The sequence below is a fragment of the Salvia splendens genome, chromosome 17, assembly GCF_004379255.2.
Source record: "Salvia splendens isolate huo1 chromosome 17, SspV2, whole genome shotgun sequence".
Taxonomy (NCBI): Eukaryota; Viridiplantae; Streptophyta; class Magnoliopsida; order Lamiales; family Lamiaceae; genus Salvia; species Salvia splendens.
In genome coordinates this window covers 23,952,074-23,979,077 of record NC_056048.1, presented here as the reverse complement: position 1 = coordinate 23,979,077, position 27,004 = coordinate 23,952,074, and the positions used below count along the sequence as shown (strand labels likewise).

At 39.5% G+C, this 27,004-nt stretch overlaps 2 protein-coding genes and 1 pseudogene across 2 annotated transcripts; all 3 read right to left on the bottom strand.

Moving 5' to 3' along the window:
- Positions 1-3,587: 3,587 nt before the first annotated feature.
- On the bottom strand, positions 3,588-7,800 carry LOC121773914 (ribose-phosphate pyrophosphokinase 1-like). The gene is made up of 9 exons (XM_042170834.1): positions 7,642-7,800; positions 7,361-7,564; positions 6,452-6,700; positions 5,723-5,866; positions 5,284-5,451; positions 5,023-5,092; positions 4,490-4,571; positions 3,939-4,098; positions 3,588-3,844 (listed from the first exon to the last, which is right to left on the bottom strand). The coding sequence occupies exons 1-9, from the start codon at positions 7,708-7,710 to the stop codon at positions 3,806-3,808; spliced, it is 1,185 nt and encodes a 394-aa protein (XP_042026768.1). The 5' UTR covers positions 7,711-7,800; the 3' UTR covers positions 3,588-3,805.
- Positions 7,801-10,729: 2,929 nt separating this feature from the next.
- On the bottom strand, positions 10,730-16,278 carry LOC121773302 (protoheme IX farnesyltransferase, mitochondrial-like). Its single transcript, XM_042170131.1, has 7 exons — positions 15,845-16,278; positions 15,441-15,570; positions 13,331-13,468; positions 13,105-13,238; positions 12,485-12,610; positions 12,015-12,118; positions 10,730-11,389 (listed from the first exon to the last, which is right to left on the bottom strand). The coding sequence occupies exons 1-7, from the start codon at positions 16,270-16,272 to the stop codon at positions 11,019-11,021; spliced, it is 1,431 nt and encodes a 476-aa protein (XP_042026065.1). The 5' UTR covers positions 16,273-16,278; the 3' UTR covers positions 10,730-11,018.
- A 735-nt stretch (positions 16,279-17,013) lies between these two features.
- On the bottom strand, positions 17,014-20,233 carry LOC121773300 (annotated as a pseudogene).
- Positions 20,234-27,004: the final 6,771 nt, after the last annotated feature.

Sequence of the window (27,004 nt, the reverse complement as noted above, 5' to 3'; positions counted from 1 at the left end):
CGGCATTTTTTTTTAAAATCGATTTTAATTAAGAAATCCAAATAAAAAAAATAAAATATTTTCCCTCTTCTCAAAAAATTATATCCATTTTTAATTTATTTTTCAATTTTTTTCCCAAAAAATACACATTTTCATCTATAAATATCCACAATTCCACACCAAAAATTCACATCACACTACACAATTATCATCCAAATTCTCTCATTTCCATTCTCAATTCTCATCCAATCTTTCATTCACTCTTACTCTTACAACAAAACAATGTCCGGCCACGGCTATCACCTCCCGGGCTCCTACGGTTGGAACCCCGATGGGTTCGGTTCACAACCGTTTCCTAGTTCGGAAACGGAATATTCTGTCCCTCCTCAAACCCAAGGTTCGGAAGTTCCGGGTGGCTACCGGCCTTACCCGATCGACGACCAAGATGCCCCTGAAGGGCAATAAGGGTGGACACCCAAGCCTAGAGCGAGGTCGAGCGGCCCCTCCCAAACCTGGACTCCTCCTACTCGCGGTGTCCGCACACCGTACACTTCGGCGGAGATGGAGCAATTGTTCAAAGCGTTCTTGTCAATCTCCGGAGATTCAGAGATTGGCACGAACCAATCCGGCGATCATTATTGGTGGCGCATCTGTCGCCGGTATAATGAAAACCGGCCGGCTGGAACAATCGAGCGCAACGAGAGCATGGTGCGCAATGCCATATACAGAGCCAACGAAGAAATCGAAAAGTTCCAGGGGTATTACCTCCAGGAAGAGAGGTCGGCGGGGAGAGGCCGGAGCGAGGTCGACATCATCAGTTCCGTCTTGTCGACCTACCAATCCATGAACTACAAGTCGTTTAAGTACCTCAACATTTGTTAGGAGACGCGGTCGCATCCGAAGTATAGGGGAGACGTAACATCCTCCTCTAGCGGCTCCTCCAAACGGTCAAGGTCGGTATCCTTATCCGACGCCGGCTTCGAAGACGTGGCTAGCCAACTTGCCGGAGCTAACTTGGGTAGCCCCGATGCCGGTCCGAGCGGTTCCCAACGCCGACCGCAAGGAATGAAGAAGGCGGCGGCCAACCACAGTCGTGCCGCGACTCCATCCGCCCCCGATCCCGACCCCGCTCCCGCTCCCGCTCCCTATGTGTCACCTCAACCCCCCACCAACTCGTTATGGGGGGTTTTGGCCAAACTCAATTTGGCTGATAGGTCAAATATGACCCCCGAGCAACTTCGATCGCATGTGGCGATGATACGGGGTCTCCAAAGAACGTTAGGGGTATTGCCGGATGATGATTAGTCTTCACCGGGGGCATTTTTACGCTTAAATTGTGTAATTTTTATTTTTTAGTAGTTTAATTATGTAATTTTCATTTTTTAGGATTTTAATTATGTAATTTTTATTTTTTAGGATTTTAATTATGTACTTTTTATTTTTAGGAATCTAATCATGTAATTTTTAATTTTATTGTAATTTGTAATATTATTCCAGGTATTTTTAATGAATTTTAATTTTGTGGAAATGTTTTTATTTAAATTAAATAATAGAATGGTGGGACCCTTATGCTCGTCATTGCGGAAGAGCACGGATGTGGGTGTTGTGCTCTTGCCTAAGAGCAGGCAGAAAAAGTGGGGTCGGGCCCACATCCGTGCTCGCTGGCAAGAGCACGGATGTGGATGCTCTTAGAGGCTTCAAGATTTTATATCCAAATTAATAGAAAGGCAAGATTACTCCACAATTCATTTCTTAAGAGCATCAGTAGTGGCGGACGTCACCGCGGAATTCCCACCGGCGTGCGGGAATTCCGTGGCGGACGTCCGCCATTGTACGTGGCATGCACGAATACGGAATTCCGTCGAGGAATTCGCAGTTCCGCGGCGTTCCTCGGAATTCCGCGGGGAATTCCGTGCGGACGTCCGCCATTGCGTTGACTCCCACGGACGTCCGCGCAGAATTCCCGTTTATTGAATAAAATGTTTTTTTTTAATTTCTATAAATACATCCCGTTGAACTTCATTTCATTCGCACCACTTGTATAAACAAGTTTTTCTCTCTCTAAATTTCTTTTATATATCCGTAATGGCCGGTTGTGGTAGTGGTGGTGATGGGCATTATGAACACATGATGCGACTGATTCACGCACGTGTGCGGGAGACCGCGGAGAGGGAGGAACGAGCGGCTTCGGCGCTGGCGGTGCCTCTACCCATCCATCGTCGCACTATAGTACCCCGAGACCACCTCGCTGCCCACCATAGGTTGTACGCGGATTACTTTGCACCGGAGCCACGGTTTGGGGAGAACCTATTCCGGCGACGGTTTATGATGCATCGTCCGCTCTTTCTGCGTATCATGGGCGCTTTGGAGCGTCGATACGGGTATTTTAGGGTGCGGTAGGATGCGGCTGGTAAAACCAGGCCATACGCCGATTTAGAAGTGCATTGCCGCAATCAGGCAGTTGGCATACGGAGGCGCGACCGATATGTTCGACGAGTACCTCCACACCGACGAGACGACTGCCCGCGACTGCCTGAAGTATTTTTGTCAGGGCGTTAGGGAGACATTCGGGGATAGGTATCTTCGGAAGCCTACCCCCGAATATTGTCATGCTTTACTGGATATGCACGAGAATCAACATGGGTTTCCGGGGATGTTAGGCAGCATAGATTGTATGCACTGGGAATGGAAGAACTGCCCCGCTGTCTGGAAAGGGATGTACACTACTGGTTTCAAGGCCAAGAATCCCACGATGATCCTTGAGGTGGTAGCTAACTACCGGTTGTGGATTTGGCATGCCTATTTTGGAGTAACCGGGTCGAACAACGACATCAATGTCCTCCAGTCGTCGCCCCTTTTCAACGACCAGTGCATGGGCGTTGGTCCGGCCATCAACTTTGTCGCCAACGGCAACCAGCACAACATGGGCTATTATTTGGCGGATGAGATATACCCTATGTGGCCCGTCTTTGTGAAGACGATCAGATGTCCAGCAGATGAAAAGAAGATATATTTTGCGGGTCGCCAGGAGGCAGCGCGCAAGGATGTTGAGCGGGCATTTGGTGTGCTCTAGGCTCGATGGACGGCAGTGAAGGGTCCAACACGACTGTGGTACGTTGACAGCATCGCCGACATTATGTACGCATGTATTATCATGCACAACATGATTGTCGAAGATGAAGGTCCAGCACTGACTGATTGAGCCAATGATGATGCTGATGCTACGGGTCCAAGCCACGGCGTGGCCACTAGCAATGTACGCATGGGGATACCCCATGACGAAGTCGATCGAGTTCGTGCATTTGCCGACATGCGCCAAAAACAAGCCCATGTTCGACTCCAGAACGATATTATTGAAGAAGTATGGCAGCGGAGGGGTCGTCGTTGGTGTAGTTTTAAATTATTGAAATGTATTTTTTTTAATTTGGTGAAATGTACTTTTCTTTTTTTAATGAAATTTTTTTCCCTATTTGTGTAGAAAATTTAATTTCATTAATTGTTTAATTCCGGAAATTGTTTAATTTGTGAATTTGTGAATTTTTTTTATTGTGGGAAGTCCGTCGAGAATTCCGCGGGAAAATTGTTTAATTGTTATCAATATCACAGTATGAGACTACGAGAGTGAAATTCACTGATATAGAAATGGCACAAATTCAAGTGACATGTACAAACACATTATAACATGGTAACGTCAGGTGTCTCAATAGATTTGTACAGCGGGACTACACTATACTTGTAATGATGTTGGAAATTTCAGCAAATGGAATCCTTCGCAACTGTAGCAAAACTGCAATGGCAAGTTGAGTCTCTCACGAACACTACGATATCAGTCGATCCCCAAGCTCGCGTATGGTTCAAAACCACCCTGAAAGTTTGAGCAAGAGGAAGAGTTATACAGTGCCATCTTCAATCTCAAAATACTGCATAAGAGAAAACACTTGACAGAGAAGACTACTTACGGAACAGTCATCATGCAAGCGCCATATTGTTTCACCCAACAGGTTAGCTACAGATAAGACTGTAAGCTGGGGAAAATAGTTTTGCTCTGAAATTGGAATGGTGTTCGTAATGATAACCTCTTGAAAGAGACCACCTGACAACCTTTCTATAGCAGGAGGACTGCACAAGTATGCCAACACCTTTTAGTAAATCGAACACATGGCTTTTTGTAGATCTTTACTAAGCTGATCAGCAATATTTCGAACAGTATAGAACATTATTCATCTCAATGTGCAAATATTGAAAGTTACATCATGCCCAAATTTGGTTTGCAGCTACATCATTATCAAGTCAAGTGATGTAACTTCACAGAACCAATGCAGGAATTTAGATGAAGCAGTCGAATAAATTATAAGTCCAAACATTAAAGACGAAGATCTTATTTGAAGTTGAAATCTATTTTTCTTATAAAAATCGCACCGTGATTTAAGTTGCTGACAAGTATTCAACAAGTGTTAGCTCCAGGAAAATCAATCAACTATTAAAACTGTCTAAAATATGGACCTAGTACCTGAAAACAGCGTGAGTGCTGCAAGCATAAACCTCCCTAGCTCCTTCTTGATGTAATAGAGCAGCTCCTTTTGCAATAGTTCCTGCATGGCATTTTGAGTGAGATATTTTTCAACATATCATAATAATGAAAGACTGCATTCATCCAAAGGAATACAAAATGCAGACGCCAACTATTTGAGCAATAAAAGATAACAAAAAAGTGCAACAGTGAATCATTCCAGCTACAGAGTACAGATGACTATATCATCTTATCTTGATATTGAGAAGGGACTGAAAATGCCAAATAAAACTACGATACAAGCATACATCATTACTGTCGGAAAAAGACTTTGCTTGATAAACTTACCAAGTTTTTAGTAACTTCATCACACTTCCAACAAGGGCTTTTCATATTTCAGTAAATACTCCTTTTAACTAATTTTTTACAGGTTTAGAAGCTTCATAGACTAAGCAAAATATCTTAATTTGCTTGATCAGTTCCAATCAATAAGGAATAAGGATCTGTTTTTGAAATATTTGTAACACACTAACCAGCAGTATCAATCATGTCATCCACCATCACTGCCACTTTTCCCCGAACATCACCAATCAAATTCATCACCTGAATTTTTAAACAAGTCAATATTAGGGTTCAAGCTTCTTTCAAAGGAAATGAGCAAACATCTGTTAGATTGTGACAACCAAACATACAACTTCGTATACTTCCCAACCTAGTACTACTGAAGACTGAAGAGGCATTTCTTAACTAGATAAGGTGCACTAACAAGCATACATAGTGTTAAAGAACTTCACCTCAGCAACATTATGCCCCTGACGCCTTTTATCCACAATGGCCAAAGGAGCATCAGATAACTTTTTGGCAAAAGCTCTAGCTCTAGCAACCCCACCAACATCAGGTGACACCACAACCAAATCATCAGCACATATCATCTTGCTGGCAAGATAATCAAGTATGACTGGCTGCAAATAATAGGGCTTGATTATATTACACCGGGAGAGTAACCCAAAGCATGCAACTAGGACAGTAACATGTAAAAGTTCTTAAATTAATTATGATAATAATTGGAGATAAACTCTCAAACTATGATAAATTATGGGTGGTCTTTGAAATATTTCTTTCATATAAAGTTCAACTAATCGCCTATGGAAATTTACAGGCCAATAGTAAGCTTAGTGCGCAAGTTATATCATATGTAGCAAACGCCAATTTTATATGCAGTTTTTTACTTACCTGGCCATACACATGATCTACTGGAATGTCAAAATATCCAATGGACTGTCCAGAATGGAGGTCACATGCTAAAACCCGATCTGCCCCTGCTTCAGTAATCAAATTTGCCACAAGTTTGGCTGCAATCGATTCACGTCCTTGAGTCTGAAAAGGAAATACACTTCATAACAAACAAAATGGGTGGAGCAAAAGAAAACCAAAGGGTACCACCTCAACCATTTTAAATGAAAAGTATAACTATTCACAAACATACAAACAAATCGATAGCCTAGCCTTGAGGAACACATAATTGTATCATTGCCATGAATTTGAGCTCATCTACTGATTTATTTACATTCTTTCTACGTTTATTAATGTGAAGACAAAGGTGCAAGATCAATGTAGAAAAGGCATTACGGAAACATTTGGCAACAATTAAAGTGACAATAGACCACCAGAATCAAGCATATACACAATTTTTCAAGTTATTTAATGCTGAAGTGTATATTTGAATATTTAATAACACAAAATCAATGTCATCACAGATAAAAAACTGGATGCTACCAAAGTTTCAACAGAGCATGCGACCAGCCGACAACAAAAGTTTTTATTCTCATGTTAAGATTCCATATCAGATGGTTAAGGCAAAAATATTGCATGCCACAAAGGTGACCAGCCACCAACTCTGTACAATCTCTAAGTGAAAACTGAAAAGCACCAAAATAAGAAATAGGTACATGAGAACCTTACCTTTCGATCAGCCCGTGCATATCCAAAATAGGGGATAACAGCAGTGATATTCTTGGCCGATGCTCGACGGCATGCATCAATCATTATCAAGAGCTCCATCAGATTTTCATTTGCCGGCGGGCATGTAGGTTGCACAAGATAAACATCACAACCTCGGACACTCTCTTGTAACTGAACATATATTTCCCCATCAGCAAATCGCTTGATCTTAATCTTGCCAAGCTCCAGACCCATGTAACAAGCAATTTCCTATATCAAGTTTTTCAGTAAATACGCATCCTATAAGAAATATAGGTCCGAACAACGAAGCTCAAGGAGATACAGACATTAAATGTATCATCACAACGGTTTAGATAAGAGATTAACGAATCAAACTTCTTCAGAAATTTAAGGTGAAATGATTGTGAAGATAATACAAACTACAATATCACAGAATTTCCTCACAGCAAATGTCACCTTTGGAAAGACGCGGTAATACAAACTAATTGGCACAACTATATTGGCACGGGAAAACACATCATGAATTGTAGCAATTTCTCCAAGAAACAAGATCCGATAGCATCAAAGTATAACCGATATCATACCAAACCAGTCATTTACAAATATGCAAGTCGCTGAATTAAAATTCAGAAATGATACCCAATCGACAAAAAAAACCTGGATGTGAGTTCAGTTTCTCCTACATTTTTCTTTAACCGAAGCGCAAACTAGGTTTTCAAGTTCCAATGATTAACATAAACTACATACACTCGAATTACAATCAAATAGCTTCACAAATCGTGAAATCGTACAATCTATCGACAAATTGTGGCTAATTCATACCCGACGTTTCCTTCACATGAAAAATAATTTCGACCGAGTTAACAAAACAGATAGCACAATCGAAGAAAAAGATAAAGAAGCAGAGACCTGAGACAGAGAAGGATTGGCAGTTCCTGAGAAAATGCGGAGACGAGTATCGCTTTTAGGAACCAGGATGCTGTCAACGAACTGATTGGAAGTGGTCAAGAAGCTTGGAAGCGCAGCCGACTGCCGACCGTTAGAATCGCGGCCAAGGACCACCGGTCTCCCATTGTCCTTGCACTTGAGTGACTCCGACAAATTGTTACAGTGCTGCAAAGACGAGCATAAACAAAACAATCGAGCACATTAATCATAAACAAGCATGAATTGCAGAGAGCGGAGCTTACAATGAAGGTTTTAGAAGTGAGCTGAGGTGATTTCCAGAGGCTGCTTCCGCACAAGGCCATAAAAGCCATTTTTCTCCGACGAAATTCAGGTGAGGCTTCCTTTTCCGGCTTAGGGTTTACCGCTTTCTTCTCAGGAAAATATCCTGCTTTTGTGACGGTTTTAACTATTTAAACCATACTGTCAGTTTCCGGTAACTCAATTTTTATTATTTTATTTTCCTTTTAGTTTATTCTCTCGATCCTAAAATTTTAATGCGACACATAAAGTATGGGATAAATTGAGACAAAAATGTATATACTCAGAGAAAAATAACAAGTGAATACTCCCTCATCCCATAGAAATGGGCCTTTTAGCTTTAGAGTTGACATGATTTTAATGCATAATTGATAAAGTAAAAGAGAATGATTTAATACATAATTGGTAAAATAAAAGAGAAGGAAAAAAAATATTAGTTGAAATTGTGCAGTGGATGGTGAGATCCATAAATAATAAAGTAAAAAAGAAAGAGAAAAAACTTCTCATAAATTGATATGAATTATTTCTATAGGACTGACGAAAAAGGAAATGTGGTCTATTTCTATGGGATGGATGAAAAAGGAAATACGGTCTATTTCTATGGGACGGAGGGAGTAAGAGCATCCACAGTGGGGCGCCCTAAAGCCTGCTCTATGCACCGCCACATCAGCATTTTATCCTCCTGCCCTTCCACCTGCAGTGGGGCGTCCTAAGCATTTTCTTCTATTTGAATATTTAAATAACTACAAAAATTGGGAAAAACCTTCATTTCATTTATAAAATTAATACATTACAATACGAATTAAAAAAAATACGCAAACTCAGCGACGGCGGTTACAGGCACACACTTCTTCAATCATGTCGTTCATGAGCTGTTCATGGTCGTGTTGGCTGCGCATTGAGGCATGTCTAGATAGAACCTCATTGAAACCCGTCAGTAATCCTTGAGCGGGGGGCGGGGTCGCCGTGCTGGAGGAGCTAGATGCACCTTCGTCATCGGTCCAATCGGTGATGCTCCTACCTTCATATTCGACTATCATGTTGTGCAAGATTATGCACGCATACATGACATCGGCGAGGACTTCCTTGAACCAGAGATGCCCCGGCCCTTTCACTATTGCCCACTGTGATTGGAGCACACCAAATGCCCGCTCCACATCCTTCTGTGCCGCCTCCTGCTTTTGCGCAAATAAAACTCTCTTATCACCAATTGGGCAGCTGATCGTCTTCAGAAAAACAGGCCACCTTGGGTATATGCCATCGGCCAAGTAGTACCCCATGTGGTATTGGCGCATGTTGGCAGTGAACTCGATGGTCGGGTCATTGCCATTGCATTGCTCGGTGAAGAGGGTGGATGAGTTGAGGACGTTGATGTCGTTGTTCGACCCGGCTATACCGAAGTAAGCATGCCAGATCCAGAGCCGATGGTCAACGACGGCTTCGAGGATCATCGTCGGGTGGCTGCCCTTGTATCCACTAGTGAATTGGCCTCTCCACGCCGTCGGACAATTCTTCCACTCCAAGTGCATACAGTCGATGCTCCCTAGCATCCCAGGAAAGTCGTGCGCCGTTTCGTGCATTCTCATTAAGCATGGCAATCTACAGCAGTCGGCTTTCGCAAATATGTGTCGCTGTAGGCCTCCACAACTCCCCTACAAAATCTCTTTAGGCACTCGCGGCCTGTTGTATCCCCGACGTGGAGGTACTCGTCGAACATGTCAGCGTTGGTGCCGTAGGCCAACTGACGGAGTGCAACTGTGCACTTCTGCAACGGTGTAAGTCCGGGTCTGCCGGTGCCATATTCCCGATACTAGAAGTATTCATCACGTGACTCCAACGTCTGGACAATGCTGAGAAAAAGGTAACGAGGCATTCTAAACCGGCGGCGGAAAACAGTCGGGCCCCACCGTGGTTGCTCGGCAAAATAGTCTGCAAATAGACGTTTGTGAGCTGCGGCGTGTTCGCGGAGGACAAACGTCCGACGTCGAATAGGCCTGGGGATCTGCTCCGCCGCCGCCGCTGCCGCCGCCTCCTCCTCGCGTTGCATTATGGCTAAGCATTCCGCCATTGCGTCTTGCACGGCTGCATTTAAGGCTCGAGTCAAGGTCGGACTACCGTCCTCCGAGGAACTCCGGTCGTCGTCGTGGCTCATTTTGGTTTGTGAGAGATGGAGAAATGTGAGAGATGAGAGAAATGAGAGATGCGAGAAATGTTCGTATGAAAAATAGAATGTCAATCGAGGTTTAAATAGACAAATTTCGAAGAAAAAAAAATAAAAACGGGTTGCATCGTCCGCGTCGCCCACAGTGGGCGGACGATGCCTTATCGTCCGCGCTTCGTCAGCGGACTAAGGTTAGGGCGTCGACGCATCGTCCGTCGTCCGCGCACTCACAGTGGCGGACGACGACGCGCTCGATGCATCGGGCGGCCTATCGTCCGCCCCACTGTGGATGCCCTAATAAATTTAGAATAACTTTCAATTTTAAGTATTAGAATAATTTTGATGTATAGAATGAAATAGAAATATTAGTTTATTTTTTATGGATGGAGAGAGTATATAATATTCCCTCATGATCCATTATTAATTGTATCATCTAGAATTAACTAGTTTTACAAAATGTAAACATATGTAAGTAGGCATTTTTATGTATAATTTTCTAATAAAATGTAAATGAAATTAATTACTATTAAAAATATGAATTATATTTTTTAGTCTATTCTTTAAATTTATTAGGAAACCTTTTTTTAATCTTTAATGAGGAGATATTCATTCTGCACTAACAATATTTCAAACCCAATTTTTAATTACTCTTATTTTAATAATTGTATATTAAAACTCATGTTCTTCAAAGGTTTATACTTCTTCAAAAGTTTATACTTTTTCAAAAGTTTATACTTTTTAAGAGATGGGGTAAAATTAGAACGAGGAAGCTGATTGTCAAATGGAGTTAAAGAAGCATTTGCACCACTTAAGCAACGAGGTGAACCAGATAAATAGAGTAGTTGAACCATTGTAAAGTAGAGCTTTGAATAGATTAAGAAAGAAGAAAGAAGAAAAATGAGAGGACCCTCTAGCAAAATCCGGAGAGAATATATTAATGTTTCAATTGAATTCTTAAATTCTAGTATAAAAAAGGCGTCTCCCATTTTTGAATGGTTTTAATGGAGGAATTATTAATCTCCCCTATCAGAAAAGAAGGGAAGATGCATCAACATCTACCTTCTCCATCAACACACTTATTGTCACCACAAACAAAAACGTTGCCGCAAATTCTGCTCTCCGCCAGGTAAATCCGTAAATATGTAAAACTCCACAATCAAATTCTCCACATTTAACTTCACACTATACAGCTCTTACACCTTAGTTGCTGACGTATGGCGCTGGTAAGAATGGAAATGGAGCAACCGAGGCATATGCAACTGGCGCTCGCGATGGTGCTGGTCTTCTGTTTTTCCGAGGGGAGGAAGATTCAGTCAGCTCTCCATCTAAGGAGGAAGACAGTGTCGACTCAGCTAATTGATTTGAATTCTCCACAGGAAGAGACAATTCGCTATCATAACGCCGATGTACTAGGAGCCCACCCATGAAGACCGGGAGATAAAGGAGGCTAGCATGGAACATCCTCCGTGCATTTTTTGTTGTGCGGTTGACCAAGAACAACCCTGCAGTTGAACTGATTGCAAGAGCGAGGAGTGTCGATTCCACGCAGAACCACCCTGAAGCGATACCCCCTGCAGTTGACCATCATTCAGATTTGCATAAATTTGGGTGGTATGGATAGAGAAGATGGGACAATATTGTTAATCATGACATAATCAGAAAAGGTTCCAACAAGGAGGTGGACAGAGATGCATTAAATTTAGATTAATCGAAAAATGGAATGTAATACATCATCTAAGATTGTTAATCAGAATAACAGGAGCACGTGAACTTATGTACTATTTGTTTGCACATAGTCCCACGATGGAAACAGATGTATCAACAAATTTATTTTGAGGTTTGGTATCTCGTGATGGGTTGGACACAAAACTACCAAGTTCAAACAAATAAGTTCAAACAAATAAATATAGCCACTGATTTCTCGAGGAAATCATCCTGACAAACTAACTAAGCTGGTGATGAAACTAAGTGATGGACCTTCCTGTGTAAAGGGTGAGGCTTAGGGTCCAATACTTGAAGCCCACCCCTCATCTCCACTTTTTCATGTTTTTTTAAAAAAATGGTAGTGATATTGATTTAAAGAGAAACATTGTGCAAGCACATAGATGTGGGCTTAAAATGTAATGCATCACCAGGAACTAGGAAATAACAAATTTAATGACTGAATTATAAGCAAGCCAGTCAATAAAAACTTACAATCATAAGCCAGGTAACCTAGCGGAAGTAAATAAAGGCAGTTCCTCAGCGCAACCCAGGCTGTTCTGTAGCCAGAAGGATCGGCAAGTGAGAACATCTTGAACCTAATATGGAAAACGAGGATGGACTTAGAAGGAACAATCTTTAGATACAGAAATGTCCATAAGTAGAGATTCAGGTTTATTTGAAAATCCCATTCTTGGATGTGAATCAGGTGAGAGTATATCAACATATCATTATTAGTAACTAAACTAAGAACAATAACCATGATCTCCGTATCATATATTGCTTCAGTATACTCAGTCGACAAAAGGGAGAAATAAGGTCATTTTAAGAAAAACCCAGATACATAATAACACAATTATGCTTTAGTGAAACTTTATTTATAGGGGCTATAGTACTAACTGTTATATAGAACATCATCAGTAACTTGTTCATTTTAAAAAGACAGTGCATTCAGGCCTACATACCCTCCATCAGCATAATCCTTGCGACATAAGTATGCGAGGGCCATAAAATGAGGTAGTTGCCAAAAATATAGAGCAGCAGGAAGCACCATCGAATTAAGTGAGATCTGGCCAGAAGCTGCAGCCCATCTGAGACAGAAAAATTAAGTCTCAGACTCTCAATCTATTACTCCTATCTAATAGTTTGCATCATAATTATTTGCCAATGAGATAAACTGAGGCTTCAAGAGTTAAGAAAATCATAACTGAAGAAAGATAGTTTTACGAACTTTTGCTTATGGTGACTAATGTCAGCAAAACTCAAAACTGATCCATAAAAGCAAGTTTAGCATAGAGCCTGTACTGACTTCTAATGACATTTATCTAAGTGGAGTAAAAATTTTACTAGTAGCTGCCAATTCTATTATTTGATTGATATGTTACTACTACGCAAACTGATTCAAAGTTCATGAGAAGAAAGGACCAGGATTGTCTGTAGATAGAAGAAAATAAATCATGGCGATTTCAAATAGAAAAAGGTAAGGTCTAGATTGTTTTCATAGTAATAATATCCATGCAGTAAAATCTCTGCCAAGCCATTATACTGAGGTTCAGCTAGGTGTCCTATGAAAGTGAAATCTTACCCAAGGAGAGGAGGGATTGCACCAACTATAGCTCCAACCCAGGTATTTACTGGATGAATTTGTTTTAGCGGAGTATATACAAATGCATAGAGGACAAGATTGGAAGCTGCAAGGCCTGCTGCCAGCATATTAGTCTGCAAAAATCCTTGTTGCACAACATCAGTTTTCAACGCTACTTTACTCACATTTTAATATGCTTATTAAACAGTTAGGAGACAATGATCACCTCACAAGCCAGTAGCGCAGTGCCTGCTAAACCCATGGAAGATGCCCACATAACTGCGTGAGGTCTGGTAATACGCCCGGATGGTAGTGGTCTTAATCTGGTTCTTTTCATCATTGCATCATTTTTAACCTCAAACACCTGGGGCCCAAAAGAGCAATAAAATAAGTTTTTGGCAAAGATGAAGTGGAAATCTAGCAACAAAAGTTACCACACATCTTTTTGTCAAAATGTCTCATTATCAAGAAAAATCAAGTAATATACATTCACTTGGGAGGACTTTGAGAGAAAATAATCATTCCATTTTATCTATGTCCCAAAACTATGTAGGGTTTAGATCTATTACTAATTAAAATTAGGGGTGTCGAATCAGGTACCCGCGGGTATCCACACCCGAATTTTTGGGTACCCACACCCAAAAAAAATCACACTTTTTGACACCCGAACCCGACCCAAAGTGCAGTGTGGGTATCCTATATACTCGCATTGGGTATCCACACCTGATAGGTTCAGATACCGCACCCGAGATGTTTAGTTGACTTCGTGAAGCCCAAGTATTGATGTATTTATTTGCAATTTTGTTGAGAATTTGTCATTCTCTTATCAGTGAGGGATACAGATTTTTCACCTACCTCCACCTCACATTCTTTATCTCTCTCTACAACAAAGTAAGTAGATAATTGTACTAATATGATTCTTTAAGGTGGTTTATTGGAAAATGGGCAGGTAACTGTACTAGTTGGTGATCCCATTAACTTTGATGATTTATAAGTGACAAAGCAGACAAGAATATGTCAAAAGGAAAAATCTACGAAGTTGTCGCCATTAGAATTGGTTTTCATCTACAAAAGTTGAAGGCTGAAGCTACAAGTGGAAGCATTGCTGCATTAGCAGTTCAGCATGCATTAGAAGTGAAAAATATCCATCACTAGTGACTGAGCGAGCAACAAAGATCATTTAAAAGATCAATTGGGAAGCTTGAGTGGATTACATTTAATATTCAAACAAGGGTTTCATGCTAAAAACAAACTATTTATTTGACGCATACTGTCAGACGTGAGACGGCGGCTACAAGGCTGTGGACTGTGGTGGTAGATAATCTCTTATGAACATTTCTTTTTCCCACATTGAAGTAGAGTGAATGAGGTCTAGCTTTAGGTAAGTATTGCATAAATAAGATAGGGTAGAGTGACTAGTAAATCCTAATTCGGGTAATTAGTAGTTCATTGGGTATACCCGGTCGTATATACTCGATACCCGATATTTCGGTATTTTAAGAACCCGATCCCGATTTTTGCGTGTATTGGGTAGGGAAATATCTGATACTCTATACCCCATTTCGACAACCCTAAAAATAGTTATACATTTTTGTGAATACTTCTTTTCTAGTTGTTATAGTCACACTTCAGACTCTTATCTGTATTAGACTTAGACATTTTGGTCTACAGTACGTGCAATTGCTACCAAATTTTACAGTAACACAAATACATGTATCCTCTGTTTCTTTCACTATCAGTAGCGAGCTATGATGCCAAACAAAGACTAATTACATGTTTTAAACATAATTATTTACTAGACTCACTCACCAACCACATAAAACAGACTCTGAAGCAAAAAAAGTGTTCCACACACACTCAAGTGAGAAAAAGGAACATCTGTGTCATGTTATATTAGTTAGATTCATAAAAACAGGTTTAATTACTCCCTCACACATTTATCATGTTATTCAGTCTGCCCACAAATTGTGGTTAAAAAAAAGTCATGGCTTGAAGTAGTTTGAGTGAGATCTGAATGCCATATAACTTGATAGTTGATAGATGCACTTCAGTGACTAAAGACGGATTGCATATCCAAAAATATACGTGTTTCACTATGAATTTGGGCTCACATTATGTTTACTGTCCATTTCCTAGTTTGAATTTATGTTCATAGCCAGTGAGATTGAATCTCCACATGGAGCAAATACGACAGAGCATCCCAGATTCCCAATAACAGTATTTCACCGCATAAAACTCATGGAAGCAACATTTGATTAAAAGATAATTAGTTTCAATGCATCTTCATACTAAATGTATTAAAGTTAGCTTACAGTTAAAAGAAAATGAGACCACACCTGGTTTAGGGAGTTAGCCGCAGCTGCAACCATCATGGTGCCTGCACACGTGCAGCAAAGGCCAAGGTAATCAATTGAACTACCGCTCCCTAGAATATATCCAGTGCCAGAGGTGGCCACGACAAGCATGCTGAGGATCATAGTAGAAGAATGAGATTTATACAACCAATCCAAATATAGTAGTTATGAAATCATCATCTTCCTCTTATGTATAACGAGTAACCACAAAATCAGCTTTACGAAATCATCCAGCAACAATGTGCAGATTATAAGTTTACAATTCCATAAATCCTAATACTCCAAACCTAAAACTGAATTATTCCTAATAAATTAATTAACCATTCAAACAACGAGGTCGATGAAAATAACACATAAGCGGATCAAAATAAAATAAAATTGATAACCTCAATCGAGCTTTGGAAAGCTCCCAATAGCATCTGCTGTAGTGCTTAACCAATTCCGCCACTTCCTTACCCTTGCCCACCGACGCGGATGCTGCTGCCGCTGCCGGAAAGTCAACGGCGGCTGCACGCGTGGCGATGAACCGAACATCGGGGCGGGATTGAGACCAAGTCACGGGATCTGCGGGTGAGGTGGAATTGGATCGAGAGAGGGGTCCATGGTGGTGGGAGGTGCGGAGGAGGATAAACGGAGAAGGGTTGGAGTTTAGGCGAGCGAGTTTGGATGCGAGACTGAGTGAGTTTCTTCTCCACATGGCATGGCCGGGTAGCGAGTTCGATCGACCGCAGTCGGAAAATGTTGTTGATAATTTGGTCACAGCGGAGGGGCAGAGAGAGAAAAGTATAGTCTCACGACTCACGGGGCCGGTCATTGATAATGGGCCCAGTTTTGAACCCGATTTAGATCACATCGGTTGGGCCTTGTTTATCCATTGAACTGATTGGACTGCCCATACTATCAAATTAATTTTGAAAATGTTGCAATATGATAAAATGCACTTTTAACCAAGTAAAATAGTTTCTCCATCCCACTCTAAGAGCACTTAAAATAGGGTGGGGAAAGGGAGCCACAATGCGCCCGGAGGACGTGGTGAGAGGACGTACGTTGTAAATGCTCTAAATGACATATTTCTTAAAATAAAAACATCACTCTCTTCACTTTATCATCTCTTTTATTTAATTTTTTTCACTTAAATGCTCTTAATGATACTCCCTCCGTCCGCCATTAGAAGTCTCATTTATGGGCGGTACGAGTTTTAAGAAATGTGGGTGGAAAAAAGTTAGTGGAATAGTGGTCCCACTTGTATATATTAGTTTTAAATGAAATGTGGGTGGAATGAGTTAGTGAAAGGTGGGACCCTATTACCATTTATGGTAAAAATGAACCGGGACTCCTATTCACGGACGGACTAAAATAGAAAAATGAGACTCCTATTCGTGGATAGATGGAGCATGATGTACCGCTCCTTGGGAGAAGACTAATTATCAAATTCAAAAAGATTCAAGTTTTTCTCTACCATTGCTTCTTAATCACATATGACTAATTTCCGCCGGTTACATTTATATGCTTCAAATTTGACAAATAAAAAAAGAGAAATGGTTACTCAGCAACATAAATAAATATTGAGTTGAAATTAATTAAATGATAGTAATACTATAAGATGGAAGAAGTTACATTAGTAGTCCAATGCTCAACTTAGAAAAGTGCAAACACTAGTCTAGTATCCTCGCAATCTTCCCTCCCTAAACAAAAACAAAAAAACACATTCACTCTCCTCTCCTCACCTTATTCAAAAACATAACAGTTACACATACAAACAAATGCTCAAACCATCAAATGCTCATCACTCCCTCCCCCACTCCTCTCCTCAAACCTCGTATACTTATACCACCTCGCACACACAACATACACCACAAAATCCGCCGCCGTCAGCGCCGCCAGCAGGTAATAAAACATATCCAACCTCCCATCGTTGAGATTCTTCGGTATCCACCCTGGCATGTCGTCCGCCGTCGACACCTTCATCACAATCGTCACAATCAAACTGCTGACGTAGTTCCCGAGCGAGATCGACGTCATGCTGAGCGCGCTCCCGAAGCTCTTGAGCCCGTCGGGCGCCTGGGCGTTGAAGAACTCGAGCTGCCCGACGTACATGAACACCTCGGACGCCCCGATCAGCACGTACTGCGGCACCTGCCAGAATATGCTGAGGTCGCTCGACCCTGGGCAGGTCGGGCACTCCGCCAGCGCGTGGCGGAGGCGGAGGCGCTCGACGCCGCCGGCGGAGAGCATGGCGGCGACGGCGATGAGGAGGCCGACGCCCATGCGCTCGAGCTCGGTCAGGGGGGCGGATTTGCGGAGGCGGGCGACGGCGGGGTCAATGGCGCGGCGGTAGATATGAACGAGGCCACGCTGAGGATGTCGAAGCTGGACATGCTGGCTGGGGGGATGTGGAAGCCGGCCACGGTGGTTTTCATGGCGGCACCCTGTTCCACGAAGAGGGAGGTCATTTGGGTGAACACGACGGAGTAGAGGATTGTGCATAGCCAAATTGGGAGGAGTCGGAGTATGCATTTCACTTCTTCGACTTGCGTCACGCCACGGGTTCCGGCTGCTGCTCTCGCTGTCGGATTTCGCCTCCTCCGTTTCGTCCTTCTCTGTCACCACCGCTGCTCTGTCCAAGAATCTGAGTTTTCGTCAAGTAATTAGCGATTTTTATAACAAATATATCTGATTGAATGTAAAGAGAGAACTCGAATCACTGTATAAATTGATAGATTATTCCTCTTATCACCAATCGATTTTACAGTAAAATAAGTCTAGTAGATTACTCTTCCTATCATTAATTGGTTTTATGACAACCACATACACACTTTAATATTTTAGAAAATATAGTCTCTACTGTTGTCTATTATAAACTTAAAACACCTAATGGTATATGTGGACTGATTAAAAAAATGACCGATTGAACAGTATATCTGGACTTTAAAAAACGCAATTGGTTTTGAAAGACTTACGTAAATCCATTGGTGTGGAGGATTTTCCGGGCTCCGTTGTCCGCGAGATCAGTCCCTCGAAGCTCGTACAAGTGATCGTGGTTGGACGGGAGAGAGATCATCGATTTTCTAGAGGCAGCGATCAAGACCTGGCAAAATCTTGAAAAGGGGTTGCCTTTGGGTGTGAAGTGCCTATAGATGGGTGTTCCCAAAAGGAACAAAATGATAGCAAGTGTGGCAGAGCCAGTGGAAGCCCAAAATCCAAGTGCCCAGATTCCCTTATCCTCATAGTACCCCAAAAAGGTGTTGGAGAAGAGACTCCCAAGATTCAAGGCCAAGTAGAAGTAGCTAAAGAAGGCCACCTTGGAGCGGCTCTCCACGGGATGCTCCTCGTCGAACTGGTCCGATCCGAACGTCGCTATCGTGGGCTGGTACCCTCCGTTCCCCAGCGCGATCAGGTATATCGACACGTAGAACAGAGACACGTGGAGCGTCGACTGGGGCCCACACGCCGTCTTTTCGTCGCCGCACCCGGTCGGCTTTAGTAGGAAAAAGTATGAAGATAGTGACAACGACGCCAATCCCTAATATGTTAGGAAGTTCGTTATGTCATGTCACGTTTTTTTTTTCTATTTGGAATTGAATTGGAATTAGAATTGGACTTACGATGACGAAAATGACTTGGAAAATGGCACAAGTTTTGTAGCGGCCCCAATAGGAGTCGCTGAGGAAGGCTCCTAGGAGAGAGAAGAGGTAGACAGTGCCAGTCCATTTGCTAACGTTGTTTGCTGCGCTGGCGTTGTCTTGATTCATTACTCTAGTCAAGAACAACACTAGATTCACTCCCACACCAAAAAATGCTAGTGTAGCTAGCCCTTGATTCACTGAAACACACACACAAAAATAGAAATTAATGTTATAAATTGGGATCAATTATTTCAATAAAAATGATGGAAAAAATGTACTCACCTAGTAACAAGATTCCGGCATTCCATGATCCATCAAGAGTGTATTCTTCTTGGTGTTTGGCGATTTTCTCAGCCATAATTCTTGATTCATGTTACCAAAATTAGGATAAATTAAATTTTGGGTTGTGATTTCAAATATTTATCTTAGAATTTTTAGGAGTTTATTATTGGAGTCAAGAAAGTCGTGGTTTGTTACACTATCGTATTGCGTATCAGTAGACTTTTTTATCAATAAAGTTATACGCTTCACATTTGTATCATGATATTTGTTTGTATCTATCAAAGTGATACCATATTTAGCATACTCTTTAATTATAGATAAGGATAATTACTTCTCTCGTGTGTTAGAGATAAGAGGAGAGATAAGAGGAGTTTCAGATTAGTACAAACACTCTGCCGTTTCTATATAAAATCTATTCCTAAATATTTTCTTATCAAAAAGATCTCACCGGAAATTAAAGCTATATATCAAAAGAACTATCTATAAATAGACATCTCTTATATATTGATATCACTCTGATTATCATAAACAATGATTCACTACCGATTATATATAATTACACGTACAGTTCTCATTCACAATAGTACACCAAGTTTCACAGCTCAAACAGTGATTCAAGAAAATGTTGATGATCAGATAATTTGCAGTAGAGCTGAGCTGTGGTGGTGCATGCACCATGGAGAAACTAGTGCAAGACAATAATTGATTAACACTAACCGTGATGTTTTGCAGAAAGTATGTAAGGATTTGAGATGATCTCGTGAGCTTATGTGTGATGTGAAGGAGAAGAAATGTGAGAAGATAATTTTGCTCTTGTTTGGAGAAGTCCATATTTTAAGGAAATTAAATAATTTGAGTTGTGACACAGCAAAGAAGCGTGATTTGGTTGAACACACAATAGTGCGAGTGCGCGCGCAGCTATAAAATTGTGTATAAACGGCGTCGTTTTCTCTTCGGGGCCAAACTAGTTGAGTTGGGTGTATATAAGCTGTGTTGATGGGGACATGTTCAGAACACGCATTTACGCTGATCCACTTTTCATCCTATCATGTCTCTTTATTTGGTTTTTGTTTGTTTGCAATCGTCTCTTTTTAGAGTTTGCTCATAATGATCTGGGCAACCGCTGATAAAAAACGAAACTTGTAGAGTCAAACATAATGAAGAATATCTTTATCAGTATTGAAAGATTGTCTACGGATAGTAGACGAACCCCAACCTTCAAAGATTAGAGCGGAGCTGCTGCACCGTGGTTGTAGCATGCTTGTTAGAGTCGACATTTACTTAGTGATTGAGAAAATGTTTTTCCATGTTTGTGCTTTCTCGATGGTTAACAATAAAATCGATGATCAATTAGTACTCTCTATGTTCTATTGTAGTTCAATCGTATTCTTTTTTTAGTATCTCATTATATAGTTGTTACTAACTTTTTTGCCAAAAAAACAACAAATTTAATCTCACTTATTTTATAGTATTTTATTTTATTTTCTCTTCGATCTTTCTACTTTAGTCTATCTAATATGTTTAAAAGAAATGTCTTTAGCAGAATGAATGAAGTAGTGTAATTTATTTATTAATTGGGATAATGATTCAGTGAGATTTTGATTTTTAGTTAAGAATGAAAATGATGAACAAACATCTCTATAGTATGATATGCGGGCTTGTTAACTGTAAATTGTAGTACCATTCCTTTCCTTGCATTACATTATCATTTTAGGCAGTATTTATATTGACATGAGAGACGGTAACAAATAATTAGTCCTAACAAATGTTTAATAATGAGTGGATTTTGGAAAGTCTGAAATAGACCTGTCCAAAAAGCCTTTTATTTAGCATAATTTCACATAAAGGTTGCAATTAATGGAGCATATGCAACAAATATCACAGTAGTGTACAGGTCACTTAGCACTGGCCCCTCATCAATCTCTTTTTTCTCACTTTCCTGCCCTTTTTCCTTCACTTTCTAACTTAATTTCGATCTTTATTATCTTTTGTTTATCAATAAATGTGTCGTATAATTTTTTATTTTTCTAAAAATATTACTAATAATTTCTCAGTTATTTATATGATGACTCAAATCCTGGATGTATTGAATTGGAGGGAAATCATTTTACTATCTGCAATTTATTATTAACCTTAGTTAATTTTTTTTCTTAACATTAGAAAATTAACAAATGATGATAAGATGACCCCCAACCGAGAAAAAGCATGCATGCACCTTGTAAAAAATAAAATAGTGGGATCACGATTTTTTTCTAAAAGGGTCATTAGTGGGCTAATTATTGAATTGGATGGTGAATAAATTATACTCGAGAAAACTACATTGATTTTGTAACATGAGTAGGTAGAATCATGCGACATGCAAGGTGGAATAATGTTTTTTTAAGGAAATGGAGGCTTTTATTTAAAGCTTCCTTATAGTTGCAGATGTCCTTATAGAAAGAATAGAAAAATCGAAGATGTATACATAGTCATTTTCAAAATAGCTATCGCCTATCAAGATTTATGGGGCCTATAATTTTCCTGCTAGAGTATTTGGTATTTTTAAACATTATTACTTACAATTGCACATTGACTAACTGAATAAATCCAATGAAAAAGAAGTCTTTAGGAATTATGGCCATAGAAATTGCATCACATGAGTCTTATCAATTTACGAATTGATTCGCTGATGAAGGTCGAAATTATATTCCTCCTTTCCATAAAAATATAGACATTTTCATTTATAAAAAGTTATCCTAATTTATTACTCATATACATCAAGTTTTTACAACTTATACCACCTATCCAAACATTAATAATAATATGGTCTCACGATCCACTAACACTACTTTAACTATCCTTCTCCCCATCTACCTTACTGTACTATTTTTTTCTTAATTCTCGTGTTATATTATATGCCTATATTTTTATGGGACGGAGGAAGTATTAAATTTTTGGCTTGAAGAGTTTAACGAATATCGATATAGACATGGACGTAGTAAAACGATTAGTAAACGCTATATTTTAAATTGTATTTCAAAATACGGAGTATATTTTTAGGTGATTCGTGTCATTGATAAGAACTTTTGTATAAATTTATATAAATTTTGGATGAATTTAAAAAATATTATAAAAGAAAAAAATTGATAAAATAAAGATGGTGTAAAACAATAATAAATAGCATCACCCCAATAAACTAACATCATAACAAGATCAACAGTTTAATTAATAGAATCGCAGTAAATTTTTAGTCTAAAAATCACACTACAAAATAGATTAACACGTCTTCATTTCTCCACGCGGAAAATTATATGCCTATGATGATCGATATTGTGAAATTGATATGATGATAAACGCAATATTATATCTTGACCATCTATTTTTTTTGTATGACTTATAGTAAGTCTTATTTTTATAGTAACTTAGTAAAATTCCATCTCATCCTAAAACAACCATATATATATACTTCATCAATCCCATAAGTAGGCAATTTGTGAACTGACGAGTTTTAATATGTAATTAGTAACGTAAAAGAGAGAAAAAAGATAGGTGCCATATTGTTAGAGAATGATGGAGCCTATAAATAATAAAGTAAAATAAAGTTTTCATAAATTGATGTGAACTATTTTTTATGAGACCATAAAAAAAGAAATTGAGCCTACTTTTATAAGACAGAGAAAATAATAAAACTTATAATTAGATATTAAGTATACCACGTTTCTTCTCAATGATTAATTTCAAGATAAAATTTAGACTTAAGCTTACTTATCACGCCGACGGCCTAACTTGGTTATGACTTCACCTAATTAAAACAATTTTCATTGGTGAAGGTGTTATGTGGTGAAATATTTTATATTAGCAAGCAGGATTAATTAATGTGTGTACGTATCCAGTAACGATCGACTAAGTATTATATTTATAATGTGCGAAAAATGGAATTGATGAAAACATTTTTTCCTTAGAGGCCTATCTGGTTAAGTTCATAAGAAAATTTGAACTAGTAATTAAACACGTAACGTGCAGATAATTTTCCGAGTACAATGCATATATTTTATGGAAGTCCAGACTGCAGAGTTACTTACTTTTCTATATGGAGTAATAAAAAATGTTCAAAGTGAAAAGATATCAAACTAGCAATATATGAGCAGTTCTAAGAATAAATAGCAACAAAAGGTAATGAAATCAACATATAAATAAAACTAATGTTATTTCTGAAATTGAAAAAAGAAGCAGCACATCATTGCATTATTCGTCAATCATCGTCTACTTAAAGAATATTGGACTCATTGTAGCTCTAACCCCAAATAGTTCCAAATAATTTTGAATGAATAATTTAGGAGTAATATGGTTTTCAATTTCTCATTGCAAGCTTCTAGGGCAAGGCCAGTAATTTATTCAGTTTTTCATGATCTTCATGTTTTCAAATTCAAGACGTTGGCATGACAGGGATTAGAATAGTAACAATGGATAAGAAAGACTCTGGGAAGAAGGCTTCTGAGGAAACCTCATAGGCATGATGAAGATGGGATATATAGGTCTAAGTTGATGTCCATATCATCTTCAACATCTTCAAATGTGAAAGCCCAACCAGTCTTGTGCGGGCAACCTCATCCTTAGCCTGGACAACAGACACGACTGATGGCCTCAATGTAACCTCTGGGATTAATGATAACAAGTTCCAGCTTGAATTTAATCCCTTCATGTGTATGTTCAAAATCATTTATGAAATGTTTCACATGTCTATGAGCTCTATACCTCAGACCTCTAATCTGATTCTGATTTTCTCCATTCCTTACCCCTACTTCCCCCCACCAATCTAGATGTATTTTTTATTCAATACTGGTGAAGCCATCGGCGTTGTGATTAATGTGAAAATCTCACTGCACTTAGTATTATAAAATATATTGTTTTGCTATCGCCGACCTTTAGCAGCTCATTTACGTGTTAAGTGTTGTTAACCATGACCAGCTGGCAATATCGTATTTTGTCCTACATGAATATGTAACTAGTAATTTTCAGGTTATAGGACAGTCATCGTCTAGTCTCATGCGATGCTTGTTTTCTTTTCGAGAATGTTCATATGGTGATTCCTTGGTCAAGCCTGAAATTTAACATGGCAGGAGTTCTTTTACTACCATGATCAGAAACTGCCTCAATCTGCAAATAAGATGAAGCATCAATTTCTAGGGTTTGATCACGTACAATCCTTGTTTTTTACCGTTTAAGCTGATATAGTCAGGCACTATAGTGGCTTTGTTCCCGGTGTACATGATTATTGACTCAATTTTTAGAGAGTTCATCTTATATTATGCTTGTTGTGCTCTAGGGTAGACCCACACTACAGCAGTTGCTAACTTTTATTTTGATATCTTTCCTATCAACAACAGCAGAATCTATAATGGGGAGTGAATTCAAGTGAAACACTGACATCATTCTTTGGGCACTTGTAGAGGTCAAAAGTTGCAATATTTCCATTCTTGAAAAGTGTAGGATGTGATAAACCATTGAAAATCTATAGATTTGTAGTAGTTGATAATTTTTTACAGATATGCCACGGAATTCGGTTCTTGATAAAAAAGAAGTGATTTGTGTCGAAAGAAGGCCACACTGGTAGGGTTTTAGGTTTCTGGGGCGCAGACAACATCAAGCACATTCCCAACTTGTTCCCCACCATAGATATGAAGTTAAGTTGATTCATGCCATTTTCTTACAGCCAACTTGTAATTTCTCATTGCAAGCTTCTAGGGCAAGGCCAGCAATTTATTCAGTTTTTCATGATCTTCATGTTTTCAAATTCAAGACGTTGGCATGACAGGGATTAGAATAGTAACAATGGATAAGAAAGACTCTGGGAAGAAGGCTTCTGAGGAAACCTCATAGGCATGATGAAGATGGGATATATAGGTCTAAGTTGATGTCCATATCATCTTCAACATCTTCAAATGTGAAAGCCCAACCAGTCTTGTGCGGGCAACCTCATCCTTAGCCTGGACAACAGACACGACTGATGGCCTCAATGTAACCTCTGGGATTAATGATAACAAGTTCCAGCTTGAATTTAATCCCTTCATGTGTATGTTCAAAATCATTTATGAAATGTTTCACATGTCTATGAGCTCTATACCTCAGACCTCTAATCTGATTCTGATTTTCTCCATTCCTTACCCCTACTTCCCCCCACCAATCTAGATGTATTTTTTATTCAATACTGGTGAAGCCATCGGCGTTGTGATTAATGTGAAAATCTCACTGCACTTAGTATTATAAAATATATTGTTTTGCTATCGCCGACCTTTAGCAGCTCATTTACGTGTTAAGTGTTGTTAACCATGACCAGCTGGCAATATCGTATTTTGTCCTACATGAATATGTAACTAGTAATTTTCAGGTTATAGGACAGTCATCGTCTAGTCTCATGCGATGCTTGTTTTCTTTTCGAGAATGTTCATATGGTGATTCCTTGGTCAAGCCTGAAATTTAACATGGCAGGAGTTCTTTTACTACCATGATCAGAAACTGCCTCAATCTGCAAATAAGATGAAGCATCAATTTCTAGGGTTTGATCACGTACAATCCTTGTTTTTTACCGTTTAAGCTGATATAGTCAGGCACTATAGTGGCTTTGTTCCCGGTGTACATGATTATTGACTCAATTTTTAGAGAGTTCATCTTATATTATGCTTGTTGTGCTCTAGGGTAGACCCACACTACAGCAGTTGCTAACTTTTATTTTGATATCTTTCCTATCAACAACAGCAGAATCTATAATGGGGAGTGAATTCAAGTGAAACACTGACATCATTCTTTGGGCACTTGTAGAGGTCAAAAGTTGCAATATTTCCATTCTTGAAAAGTGTAGGATGTGATAAACCATTGAAAATCTATAGATTTGTAGTAGTTGATAATTTTTTACAGATATGCCACGGAATTCGGTTCTTGATAAAAAAGAAGTGATTTGTGTCGAAAGAAGGCCACACTGGTAGGGTTTTAGGTTTCTGGGGCGCAGACAACATCAAGCACATTCCCAACTTGTTCCCCACCATAGATATGAAGTTAAGTTGATTCATGCCATTTTCTTACAGCCAACTTGTAATTTCATTTTTTTTAAATAAAATATATTTTAGCTCCTTGATGAACCAAGTAAATTTAAGTGTGTTTTTAGATTTGTGCAACTTGAATCTCTGATCTAGTGGTTGAATATGAAATTTTCGGCTTAGGGGGGTGATTACTTTTGTAAATTTTGAATGTGCGATTTATAAGGATGTGTCTAGGCTGCTTAATCGGTTCTCCAGTTCTCGGTTACTCGGAATTGGAATCGGCCGGGTAATTGAGGAACCGAGAGCCGGCCAACCGGTCCTTGTATCAGTTCCAATATTTTCAAAAATTTTGGTTTTGATTCTGCCTGAAACCGGATAATATATCAATTTTAAATTTTATAAAATTTAAATTTTACTAAAATCAAAATTTAGCAGGAAATTATTCAATATTTACCCTAATTTCCCACATTCCCACTCCCACTCCCACTCCCACCCACTCACTCACTCACGCCGCCATCCCCACACACGGTCACACTCCAGTCTCCACTCTCAATCTCTCACATCGCTGAACTTCCTCATTCACCGTCGCCGGCTCGACGCCATGGACCTTCCTCGCCGCCAA

What these genes read in the sequence shown, in the direction of transcription:
- LOC121773302 (XM_042170131.1), bottom strand. Translation starts at nt 16,272, where the DNA reads ATGACCGGCCCCGTGAGTCGTGAGACTATACTTTTCTCTCTCTGCCCC. An exon ending in GCAATCCCTCCTCTCCTTGG is followed by an intron (nt 12,611 to 13,104) that starts GTAAGATTTCAC and finishes TTTCTGTCTCAG; the next exon opens with ATGGGCTGCAGCTTCTGGCC. An exon ending in AGGTTACCTGGCTTATGATT is followed by an intron (nt 11,390 to 12,014) that starts GTAAGTTTTTAT and finishes GGTCAACTGCAG; the next exon opens with GGGGTATCGCTTCAGGGTGG.
- LOC121773914 (XM_042170834.1), bottom strand. Translation starts at nt 7,710, where the DNA reads ATGGCTTTTATGGCCTTGTGCGGAAGCAGCCTCTGGAAATCACCTCAG. An exon ending in ATGCACGGGCTGATCGAAAG is followed by an intron (nt 5,867 to 6,451) that starts GTAAGGTTCTCA and finishes TTTCCTTTTCAG; the next exon opens with ACTCAAGGACGTGAATCGAT. An exon ending in TAGATCATGTGTATGGCCAG is followed by an intron (nt 5,452 to 5,722) that starts GTAAGTAAAAAA and finishes TATTATTTGCAG; the next exon opens with CCAGTCATACTTGATTATCT.